Raw genomic sequence first — 12,458 nt, 5'->3', positions numbered from 1 at the left:
GGTTACGGTGGATGGAGAGGATATTTACTGCATATCTGCAATAAGATTTAGAATAAGTCGACCGACGATCGCCGAGCGCTATGCATGCAATAAGAAGCAAAGAAAAGACACATCCAGAACCGGCTTTTATGTACACACTCCGATGAACCAAATGAAACGCCTAACTTTTTCTTCTTTTTCCACTCATCAATTGTGGTATTTGTTGTGGTGGTTGTTCATTTCCTCTTGATCCATATGTCCCGTCCTATCATCGTTGTCCATCCACTGAGAAGGAATACAAGGAGGGCAGCTTACCGCCCCTTCATCTCAGGAAACTCATCATCAAGCTTCAATCTCGCCGTAACATTCATACTCATCAACTCCTGAATCAGCAGCTTCGCCGCATACGGAATAGCCATCTTCACCACGCTCCGGGACGACTTGCACCGCTGACACCAGTTCAGGTAACCCATGAAACCGCACTGCTCGCAGACATCGATCTCATGACGATCAGAAGAGATCATCAGACGCTCCAGCAGAAGCTGACTAGTACCATACGCGATCAAACAATCACGTTCCATCTCTCCCAGACGCAGACCACCGTCACGGGAACGACCTTCCGTGGGCTGACGGGTAAGGATAGCGCGAGGACCACGAGCACGCGAGTGCATCTTGTCCTGGACCATGTGCTTCAGCTTCTGGTAGTAGATGGGACCCGTGAAGACGTAGAAGGGCAGGGCCTCTCCCGTAATACCCGAGGTGAGGTAGTCCTTTCCACCGTAGCTGAAGCCGTTGTCGATAAGGATCTGGGACATTTCCTGGACGGGACTGCCGCCGAAGCAGGTACCGTAGCCGTGTTGGCCGGCCAGGACGCCGGCTTTGCCGGCGACGAGTTCCAGCATCTTTCCGACTGTCATTCGAGAGGGGAAACCGTGGGGGTTCATGATAATGTCAGGGTTGATGCCGGAGTCGGTGAAGGGCATGTCGGCTTGGTCGGCGATGATACCCACCACACCCTTCTGTCCGTGACGCGAGGAGAACTTGTCGCCGACTTCCGGGCGACGGGTCTGGCGGGTTAGGACCTTGACGAGTTGGTTCTCGTTCTCGGTGACCGAGACCATCACTTTGTCAATGTAGGCGGGGTCTGGGAGCTTGTAGGTCATGGGCGTGGGCATGTAGGAGACGGGCCGGCCGGCGTCGGAGTTGGGGAAGCCTGAGGACATGGACTGGTCGGGCGTAGACTTGTTGATGTAGACTTCGCCGGCGTTGACTTGTTCACCGACAGCGGCGAGACCGTCGCTCTCGAGGAGAGCGTGCTTGCGGATTGGCGCATCGTTCTCGTAGCTTGGTCCGCTCAGTCGGTCCTTGGTGCCGTTGGAGTAACTCTTCAGGTTGGTGACGTATTTCCGGAACACCTGGCAGCGTCCGAAGCCGCGGTCGACTGATCCCTTGTTCAGGACCAAGGCATCCTCAATATCGTAACCAGAGTAACTCATGACGGCGACAATGGCGTTCTGTCCGGCAGGAAGCTGGTCGTATTTGGTCAGCTCAATGGTGCGAGACTTGACCATGGGCTTTTGCGGGTAGACCATGAGGTACAAGATCGAGTCGATACGCAGGAACTGGTTGGAGGCGATCGCACCAATAGCTTGTTTACCCATGGCACATTGGTAGGTGTTACGGGGGGACTGGTTGTGATGAGGGTAGGGAATAAGACCGGCGACTGCACCGAGGACTGTGAAGGGTTCAATCTCCAGATGGGTGGTGGTTTCTGTGATGTCTTTCTCGTAGATGGAGATCAAAGAATCGTTCTCTTCGTTGACATCAAGATACTCAACCAGACCTTGAGCAAGGAAATCATCGAATTGCATTGTACCATTACGCAGCTTCTCGAGGTGCTGGGCATTGACACGAGACTTGCCGTTTTCGACGACGATAAGAGGTCTACAGATTCTTCCATCGTCGGTCGCGACATGGACGGCCCTCTGGTGGTGGTTGATGTAGATACTGACGAACTCAGAAATACGTCCCATCCGACGCAGTCTGCGGAACGCATCAAGGAAGTATTTCGGACGACGTGTGAGTGCAGTGGGTGTTCCGTTGATTGAGATCGTGTAGCAGCCAGGCCCATAGAGCTCTTTACCACCCACAGTCTGAATGTCTTCGGCGCCGAGCATGAAAATCAGGTTCCTAATCGGGCCCTCTTCGTCGTTGGTTGTGATATGGGTCATGAGTGCCAAGTTCTTGACGAGACCACAGGCCTCACCTTCGGGAGTATCGGCCGGACAAAGCATACCAAATTGCGAAGGCTGCAATGCACGAGGACCAGAGACCTTTCTCGTCTTTTCGAACTGACTGCTAATACGGGTCATCATACCCAGAGCCGCAATATAACTCAGTCGACTGAGCACGTGGGTCACACCAGCACGTTCCATGCGGAAACGCTTCAAACTCCAGTTACCCGTCGAGATAGCACGATTCATACCCTGGGTGATATGGTTGCTATGCATGGTAATGACACTGTAAGCATCAAAGGCCTCGGCACGGTTGCGCTTGTTCAGGACTTTGTCGATGTTCATCTTGATGTCGAAGCAGAATTTCTTGAACAAATCTTCAAAGAGCAAAGCCAGCAGTTGACCAGCCAGTTCCAGACGCTTGTTTCCGAGATAATCACGGTCATCAACCAAGCTGGCATCGTTCTTGGCCATAAGCACACGACGCGCCATGTGCGCAACATAGACGGCCTTGGGCCGGAAGTTCATGTTCTTCACCTCGATGTGGGAGATGATGACAGAGGCAATGGCCTCGACAGCTTCCTGAACATGGGTACGGCGGTAAGAAGGCGACTGCTTGCGGTTGATCTTAATCCGAGCACCAATCCAGTCCAGAGCCTGTTGTTGCGTGTAAATACCCAACTTGATCGCCTCCTCGAAGTTGATGGCAAAGTCTTCCTGGTAAACCTTGTCGACACCCGCGACCAGCAGAAGCATCTCCTTGTCTGTGTGAATACCCATCGCCTTCAAAAGAATGACGATGGGAATATCCTCGCTGAGCACGTTGTGCTTCACGTAGAGCTTGTCCTTCTTGAGAACGATGTAACTCTTCGACTTTCTCTCGTTGGAAGAACTGCAACCATATTAACATTATAACCCTCGACGATCAATCACGAAGATCTCTCACCTTGTAACCGACGCCTGGACAATCTCCTTCTTGGGGTCGGTTTCAACAATGATTCTGTTCTTGCTCAACTGTTCCTGGACGAGAATGACTTTCTCCGTTCCGTTCACGATGAAGTAACCACCAGGATCCAAGGGACACTCGTTCAGCACCGTCATCTCCGCCGGCGTCTTGTTTGCCAACACACACTTAGAACTCCGAAGCATAACCGGCATTCTACCAATGGCGACACCCTTCCTCATGACCCTTTGACGGCCACGGACATACTCGAAATCGACCTGAATGGGAGCCGCGTAAGTCGTATCACGCAGGCGACACTCTTGCGGGGACACGGTCGAATAGGTGAAGTCGGCCCGCGCATCCTGCGGTTCGTCGGCACGGCGCGGGAAACCCAGATAGATATTGGTGAACTTGATGTAGAAGGTATGGTCGACATCGCTTCGAATTGTAGAGCTGGACTCGACAATTTTCTTCAATTGGACCTCAACAAGGTAGTTGTATGAGTCAATATGCTGCTTCACCAATCCCTTGACCTTGAGGAAAGCCGGCAGAAGGTTCCATTTGTCTTTCGCGGTGTTGATCGGATCCGTGAGGGACTTGTTGTAGTAGAAAGGCTCCAGAAGCGCATCAAATGGATCGCGATGACGGTATGTAGAATGCGAATGCTCGTGCTCCTCGGTCGACTTCTGCTGCTGTTCCTCCGCACTGGGTGGTGGCGGTTGTTCGGCTCGGGGAGGTTGTGCGGTCTGGGAAGGGCGTCTGCGTTTCGTAGTCTCCGCGGCACCTGGCCTTGAAGATGCTGCACCCTATTTTATCAAAAGCCGTTAGCCTGGGACCCTTCTCTATCGGAAATCGTAAAATACTTGATACTTGCCTCTGAAGGTTGCGCAGATCGCAGGTTCGCCGCAGAGATCGGCGCTCTTCTGCGGGGCGGCATCGCTGTTCAAACGGTGATGATCTCCCCCAAGAGGAACTGAAGACTGCCGTATGCCAAGTGTCAAGGTGTAGGGGAATATCACGGCATTCTGGGGTGACGGGCACAATTTCTTCTTTATCAGCGAGGGGAAATATCCGGGCTAAATTCCAATTCGGCAGAATAATTGCTTAGGTAATGAGCAGCTATCCTGGAACGGTTAGCCTACTGTTTAGCTTACAAATTCATAGGCTAACTGGATTTAGTAGGTATGTATTTCTTATCTTATCGGCTATGGCAGGCTGCACGGTTACGTTTCTGGCATGTGCAGCTAATTAGTGCATGTGCATGACATACATATAATGTTTCTTCCCAATTCTGGTCAATTATCGCTGGGCTGTCTGGATAATAGGTCTGAAGGTCTTCAACAGTGTTTTGGACAGCGGTTTAGATTTGAAAGCCTCCTCAATCTCGTCCAAGGATTGTCCTTTTGTTTCGGGCATGAAGAGGGCGCAGATGAATGCCGTAATTAGGGTGCATCCTCCAAAGAGAAAGTATGCACCAAAGCTGCTCTTTGAAAGTAAAATGGGTGTCGTAAGTGCGACCAGATAGCTGGCGGTCCAGTTGATGCCATGTGCCAGGCTAGTGGCCGATGCGCGAGTCCTTTGTGGTTGTATCTCTGCTGCATAGATCTTAATGCCAACTGCCCGGCTGAGAGAGTATATGACTGCAAAAATATAGATGCAGACAATGACCACCCACCGACCTGCACCAGTTGAGTTGTATACGGCATTCCCTGCGTAGAGGCCCCCTATCAAGAACATTGTGACGACGAGGCCGATGCCATCGTAGATACTGCTGCGTCGTCGGCCCCACCTGTCCGCCCATATGAGCGCCGGAATGGTTACGGCGAAGATAACTATTGCAGAAATACCAGAGGCAAAGAAGCTAGCACCGAAGGAAGCTAGGCCTGCTTTCTCAAAAAGCAATGGGGCATACTTAAAGCAAATGTCAGCAGGAGACGACAATAGGTATAGCCGAAAAACCCACATAGAGTACACCATCAATTCCGCTGAGTTGCTGCATGCCCATGAGAAACACCGCCAAAAAAGTGCGTGTCCGTACATCTTTGGAAAACAGATCGAAAACCTTGTGCTCTACTAATCTGTCTTGACGTTGGGATGCGGACGGATCATGTTTGTCGCTGGAAGCAGGAGGGACGCCCTGAGTCTGCTCAATCTCGGCCTTTTCACGTTCAGCCTGGCTGACACCAAGGTGGTCCCAGACTGCAGTAGCCTCCACTCCGGCCGTGGAGGGTCAACCATTTCGGTGAGGGATATCACCACAGGAGTGAAGCTACAGAGAAGGTAGTAGCCAGACAAGCCAAGATAATGAAAGGCGTGCGCCATGAATAGGAAGACTTCATACGAGAAGTACCGTAGCATGTAAAGAACCCTATCGTCAACCCCAGAGTAACCAGCAACTGGGGCCCGGTCGTCAATGCTCCTCTAACCCTCGGCGGAGAGATTTCGCAAATGTAGCTGCCGATCAATCAAAAAACAAGAAACCAAAGTACCACAGTTCATAGGATAGTCACATACACGACCAGGGTTCCAAGATACAATCCCTCACCTATACCCTTAATGCAACGTCCCACAACAAACATCCCGATATGCACAGCAGCCGCCTCCAAAGTTGCTCCAATCGCAAAGATCAGGGCGCCAATGCTGATGCCCTTTGGCCTTCCCAGTTTGTCAGCTAGATGCCCCGCGAAGAAAGAAGAAAATGCCGCTGGAATAAGGATGGAAGAGACGATCAAGCCATGAACTGTTGATGATTGGCTGCCGAATTGTGAAACGAAGCTGTTCATAACCGTGACAGGCCCAATTATGCCAGTATCCATTCTGGGAATCTTCTGTTAATGTTGTACAAAATGGCTCGCCTTAAGAGAATAGATCCTTACCCAAACAGCAAACCCCCGCATGAGCACAGTATACTGGCCAGAACGTATCTGGGGGGTCTGTGTAATTGTATCATTGGGGCCTAGTGATAGGCGTTGGTTGCTTCTATGAGGTCAATTGACAAATAGCATACAATGCCGTGCAAGAGACGTAAGGTGAGAAGGGAGTGCCAAAGATTGGAAAACATGAAGAATGCCACTAAGATGAACTACAAATAACCACTCGAGTCATGAGTAGTCTGGTTTAACTGATAAAGGAAGTGAGAGTGAGACCCTTTCACAGGCCAGACCCCACGCCGCCCCACCATCGACCCCAGTCTAGACCCCGGATTCGTTCGGCCATCCCATGTCCTGCGTTATTGTTGCTTTCAATGCACATTGTCATGATGGGAAAATGAGAAAAGTACTAGGAGGTGCTAGCCAGTGCTTAGCTTTTCAAAGTAACTTGGGATGAATATCTGTAGCACCTCACAAGGCTGTTTCTAGAGCTCCAAATCCAAAATCCACCTTTCGTTTTTATGATATCCCACATAAGCGACTTCCCGGGACTGTGTTCCGTCGAGATTACAGCCATAGAAAAGGTCATGTTAGATGCATATGTCCCTCGCATCTGCTATGGGCCGACTTTTTGGGTAGATGCAGAATATTAGGAATGTTAACCGATACAACTTAGCGGAGGGAATCGGGAGGGTACGTGCAAATACCATTCCGGGGTGACGAAAGGTGGCATTGAAGTTATAGATCATATGCCCTTCGAACCATGATCTTTCATTGAAAAGACTTTCCTATATCTCAACTACGTCATCTTTCGACTAAAAGGATCAGGGACAGGAACCTCAATCCACAAGTGATATCACAATTCGATGTAGCAGATATTGTTGATTCGTCTATAGATATGCTGAAGCTGATCAATTCCTTCCATGCTAGATAGTAGTAAATGCATATAAGATACTACTGCTGAGGTTTCGAGATGAAGACGAATAACTGAAGTCTTACGCGGCTTAATGCAGAGGCATACTACTAACTACTGACAATCCTGAGTGTATGTGAAGCGTTCAGCATCGGGAGTCTGTTCGAAAAGTTGTACTACCTACACCTCCCAGTGAAACGGCTCTCTGATATCGCTGGTATGTTTCAAGAGGCTTTATTGCAGGGCAGTCTGGAGGCTAGAGGCATCGAAACAGATGATATCAGGCTTTCATGAGGTCCAAGGTTCAAGTGAATAGAGAAATTCTCCGTTCAGGTCACGAGAGGACTTTCTCAAGAAGGGAAACCATTCAGTTTCTGAAAATAGCCCGTGAATCCCAGAGGCTTGAGCACCGCAACTGCAGTGTTTGTAGATTGGGCGGACTCCCAGTCGAAGCGACTGTCATTTGCGGGGTTTAAGGCGAATGCCTGAGGTAGTTCTAATCTTGCCTGGCAACATGCTGCCTTTTCGAATTATTATCAAGCCTGCTTGATGTATCATGTCGAGGCTCTTGGATAATGTGTAGCCAGTCAGCAGATCGAGTGATTTATTTATTGCCCATGCTTTTTCCGTTTGTAACCGGTGGCACTCACGTAGAACGCGCGCGCGGAATATGATAATGTCTGTTCAAGCTGCCAATTAAATAAAATGTCCTCGCCGGATTGGCTGCCTTGATAGCCAAGGTGCCCTACTACCATCCTACATGGTGCCTATTTACATGGTTACCCCGTCTTGTTAATGAGCGAACTCATGGCAAACGAAAGGATGATATGTACTAGCAAGTCTGAATATCTTCCCGCATTTACATTATTCGGTCACCCATGATTCACTCATCATTTTCGATGAGCGACTTCTTTTGATGGCCACGGTGGGCTTTCAGACCCTGTGCAAAATAAGCCATCATTTGGGCAGGCGTTCGTCTAAATTACCGAAAGTGGTCGATTTCGTTTTTCTTTTGCCTCCCTGTAACTGCAATATAGAATAACATGTTAGTATGCCCGAAGGTATCATGCGGCTAATCATTCGGGTTCCATGTTTCCCGATGCCTTATTGTAAACGATGGAGATGTCTGAGTTTAAAGTATGATTAGATTGATGCAGGCTCATCTGTCAAATGAGGACCGAAAGGGTTTGGGACAGATACGGCTGCGTCAGAGAAACATTGCTCACCGGAAGCCTCAGCAGCTGCCGCATGTTATCTGGTGTGTTCAAGGGCAGCAATTTCTACTGTGGTTCCTTTATGGGGATGCAGCGGAAGTTTGAAAGTTGATTGTGCAGTAGTCCCCGCGATTCCTCAGTAAGGATGTCACGACTTTGGGCTCTGCCATTTAAAATTTGGCTACAATGTCAAAACGTGTATGCTGGTCAGGCTGTTTGATGGTATTGTCAGGCTATGGTACGGATGGCTTCATTAACCATAGATCCATCATCCACCCATCATATGGCAAGAGAGACATTAAGGTAATTCTAATAATACCCCAGATTTTCAGAACACAATCATTACGGAACGATGCAAAATGAACTTTTTGGCGAAATTCTAGGGGCGAAGAGCGCGGTTAACGTCAAGTCGGGCAGTCTAGCTAAAGCGTCTTGTTAGTAGTCATCGTTCTCATTCCGGTAATACAAAGCCGCATAGCCTGTAATTTACAGCCCAGTTGATATAGATTATCCGCGCAGCTCGTGCAGCCACCTTGTTGCATACACTGGAGGCAGCTCAAGCATGAAGTAGGTTACCGCTCATCCGAGCGTCATTGATGCCTGAAATATGAATAGCCTGCCAGATACACCTGCAGAATCAGGTGATATATGCGTGAATGCCAAATCCATATTTGACGATTGGTATCTCCTACCCGTTGGTACATTTTTTTTTTAAAAAAAAAAAAAAAAAAGAAGAAGAAGGGTGACAAGGTCCTGTTAGCTTATCAGGCATGACCCCGAGTAGTAGCTATATCAGCTGCATCTAGCCAGGATACTGTCTCCACAGATAGTCGAAGATGCCGGTACACGGAGAATTCTGGCAGACCAACACGTCTGTGCTCTTGTACAACTCAAGTCTGTGTCTGCAGGGAATCGCCATGCTCCAACTGTGGGAGCACGTCAGGTGAATACGTGACCTCCGTGGACTGGTCTTGACAGAACACCATCGAAAATGTCGCGGGAATCCCGGAAATTCCCGCAAGGGATACCAATCATGCGGTGCATTGGGATAATACTCATTTGGTTCTAGCTTCTTCTGTCGTATGGTAACGGACTACCAGCTCTCCCATATGGCTGCAGTAGCTAAAGGCCATACTGTCAGATTGGTTGATAGTCAGGTGCCAGCAAATGACGCCCCAATCAATGACCATACAGTTAGAAAACTGCATCCGCAGCTACTGTTAGAGGTGCTGCTATAATGTGAGGACCGTTTTGAGTACTTCACGACGACCATAAAGATAAAACGGATGAACACTAGAGGGCCGAAATCTTGGCTACATTCATTAGGAGCCATTGTTCTCTTTTCGAAAGCAGGGCTGCAATTTTGGCTGCAATGTCGGCTAACCTCCGTAGTTTGCGGGGTTGGGCAACAACATGTCCAGTCTTCAGGGGATAATTGCCTTTGCCCATTTCGGAGCTGGAGGTATCCGGTACCAAATTGGTTGGAGTAGGTGTATGGAGTACAGCTGTTACTGGCTTCATGGATGCAGACTGCATATTCCAGGCAATTGGAATGGCTCATGAGATTGAAACGTGGGTAGAAGTTGGCGACAGATCAATTCAGTCCTCTGCGGAGCATGTGGGGAGATGATACTTGAGAAGACACTACTGTGTACAAAGTATGTTTTGAGGCGGTGGGCTTTCTCTTGACCGCAATTTTAGAAGCCATTGCCACTTGGCAGTCGAACCTCTCCATCGGAAAGGTTTCCATTCGATGAATTTCAGGCACGGCGATTAGTGGGCAACCACATACAAAGTAGCCAAAGCACAATGCGGAGCGGCGAAACGCCCCTCCAAAGGATGGATCCACCATCAGAAGTAAAAGTACCATATCGGACCATTCACAGCATCACGTGAGATCGACAGTCTTATCAATTCATGGCGTAGACATGCCCAGTGACGTTCATGGTGAGTGGGTGAGTGGTATTGAGTACTAAAGATATGGAGAGTCACACGCAAGCCAGTTCCAGAAGACATGGGCCATGAGCGCAGTAGCTCTTAGCAAGAAGCGCCGGCTCGCTGTTTCATGACCCTCGGACCTATTCCTGCAGCCATCGGACATGGGGGCCATTAGCAGGTATTATCCTGTAGGTACAGTACTTTGTGCAGTGTATTGGATGGAATAATGAGGTGATTTTTACCTTTGGTGGGGGGTAAAATTACCGTTCTCTAACAATCGGTAAACGGAAATGGATGATTGATTATCTAGTATTTCCTTGAGGATCGTGACATGCAGACTAGCAATTTATCTCTTGATCACAAGGTCAACCGCAGTCTTGAATTACTGGCAAAAAAAATGGTATGCTTAATCCGATTTGTATACAATTTTCCTGCCTTTTTAATTCTTCCTACTTAGTCTGTCAACTTTCGTCAGATACCTACCGTACGCGAACATCCCTGCGTTGGCGGTGGCGAACCGATCTGAAACACATCACGCTTAAGATGACCGTCAGACCAACTACTCAGTAGCGCGGAGACTTAGTTCGTCAGTTCAAGGCTAGAGAAGTACTAAACGCTATCATCATTCGGAGCTCCATCCAGGTGTGTCTTGCTTTCTCATGCTCTCCAGCAGACGGAATCATCAACACTGAAACTACCATTAATTCAGAAGGAGGGGTACATTCAGGGTGTTGACAGTGGTTGGTAAGTGGTTCAACAGTGGCTAGCATAAAATCGAACTTCGTCCCTGGATATTGTGGGTACTACTAATGGGCTCATCTCTCATCTGCCGACCTCAGATAGGTCCGTCGTGCTTAGCTTCCGAAGTTGTCTGAAAGATGACTCATGCGAAGTACCCAACAAGCGACTAGTTAGGTCGATACCTAAACAATTTAGGATCGTCATCACCAGCAAGGACTGTTATCATCCTATCCCATTCGAACGAATCTCGGCAGAGCAAAGTCATGCTGAGTATTCAACTTCGCAAATTTTCGAATACTAATCTTTTGACCCCACCGCCGGGGGCTTTACCATGTTCCTATGCCGTAACGGCCCCATCATCGACCTGTCTTATGCTCTGTACTACGGTTCGCGAAGCATTTAGAATACCCCACAAATGGCCCTAAGGCTGGGTTCTGCCCAGCGTGAGGACATTTCCAGTTGGGTTCAGGCCCCGAAATGGAGAGTCCTGTAGAAAATCACGGCAGCCGACCAGAAAGGGCTGTTCAAGGAGACAGCCTCCCATCGAAGACGGATGGATCAGCATCGCCTGGTGTTCCCTGGATGGCTGTACACCGCTTCTCTCCTGCCGCACCAATCAGCAGCTGTCAGTCATCCCAGGGCCGTTCGACTTGACATGGAGGGATTCACGCATCGGGATCGATTGGCCATCGTCCGTGCGATGAGACAGTCACGTTACCCTAATTACTATTGTCTATGGGTATTCAAATCCACGGCGATTTGCCGCCAGGTTTTATTACACTGACACACACCCAACGTTGAATCGGTCGAGATCACCTGGGCGGAGATTACGTTGATTTGACTGACCCATGGAAATCTGGCTGACCGCACTCTCAGTGCTTGGGATTCATTGTTAGGTTATCCGGCGATGAACCCTGGTTCACACCAAATAGCCCACCACGAGTGGCACCAGTAGAAAATTCGCAGCGATTCCTCAGGGATCGGGCCAAGGATGGTAAAGGAGGTTACCGGCCTCCCCAACCTACCAAACAATGTCCGTCACGTACGTTTTGGGACGCGCGTGGCAAGCCGTAAATATTGACTTTCTGGTACTACCCTCGAAGAAGGTGAGCAAGCCCGTAATCATAGTAATATACATACAAAGTCCATTCGGTTAGCCTTCGATCGTTAATAATGTCGCAGATCCATGCGCCAGTAAGACCTAAAACACAAGACATTTATCTAATCGCCGAAGGAAGGAACCTTCCATTTGGGGGGCAAAGTTTTAGCAACTGAAAGAAGACGAAAACAAGATGTAAGGAAATGAAATAATAATATAATAATAGTGTTGAAACTATGACTTGCACCGCAGCCGCTATTAGCCCCGGAAATCTTACTCGCCCATGAGTCCGGAGTCGATGAAGCAGACAAAGTAGGTAGATGATCTGTGAGCCCAACTTCGTCTTTTAGGGTATGCTCTGGCCCAGGTACGTGCGGTGGCTAGGGCGTGATCCGCCGTCACATCCTTCGTCCCTAATCAACTCGGTGTCCCCACCTGATGCAGAAACACTTGCAGAGGCCACGCTCTCGACCAGCACACCCAACAGGGGATGCTCCTTGCGCCGCTGTCCAGCAGGGAGGACATCA

The 12,458-nt window shown here is 49.2% G+C and overlaps 2 protein-coding genes across 2 annotated transcripts; both read right to left on the bottom strand.

The window, feature by feature from the left end:
• Positions 1–58: 58 nt before the first annotated feature.
• On the bottom strand, positions 59–4,192 carry BO87DRAFT_329953 (DNA-directed RNA polymerase III core subunit RET1). The gene is made up of 3 exons (XM_025620280.1): positions 4,031–4,192; positions 3,160–3,962; positions 59–3,105 (listed from the first exon to the last, which is right to left on the bottom strand). The coding sequence occupies exons 1-3, from the start codon at positions 4,091–4,093 to the stop codon at positions 291–293; spliced, it is 3,681 nt and encodes a 1,226-aa protein (XP_025482289.1). The 5' UTR covers positions 4,094–4,192; the 3' UTR covers positions 59–290.
• Positions 4,193–4,455: 263 nt separating this feature from the next.
• Positions 4,456–5,972, bottom strand: BO87DRAFT_423784 (putative MFS sugar transporter; the record flags this gene model as incomplete). Its single annotated transcript, XM_025627188.1, has 4 exons — positions 4,456–5,067; positions 5,120–5,370; positions 5,498–5,610; positions 5,671–5,972. 4 exons carry the CDS (start codon positions 5,970–5,972, stop codon positions 4,456–4,458), a joined length of 1,278 nt encoding a protein of 425 aa, XP_025482288.1.
• Between the last annotated feature and the right edge of the window lie 6,486 nt (positions 5,973–12,458).

The sequence above is a fragment of the Aspergillus neoniger genome (assembly GCF_003184625.1).
Source record: "Aspergillus neoniger CBS 115656 unplaced genomic scaffold BO87scaffold_8, whole genome shotgun sequence".
Lineage (NCBI taxonomy): Eukaryota > Fungi > Ascomycota > Eurotiomycetes > Eurotiales > Aspergillaceae > Aspergillus > Aspergillus neoniger.
The sequence above is the reverse complement of the archived record's forward strand: the minus strand, read 5'-3'. Positions and strand labels throughout refer to the sequence as shown.

Bases quoted from the DNA above. Each gene is read 5' to 3' on its own strand.
- BO87DRAFT_329953 (XM_025620280.1), bottom strand. From the start codon at position 4,093: ATGCCGCCCCGCAGAAGAGCGCCGATCTCTGCGGCGAACCTGCGATCT. The intron at 3,963-4,030 runs GCAAGTATCAAG...TTGATAAAATAG, and splicing joins GATCTGCGCAACCTTCAGAG to GGTGCAGCATCTTCAAGGCC. The intron at 3,106-3,159 runs GTGAGAGATCTT...ATATGGTTGCAG, and splicing joins GTCCAGGCGTCGGTTACAAG to TTCTTCCAACGAGAGAAAGT.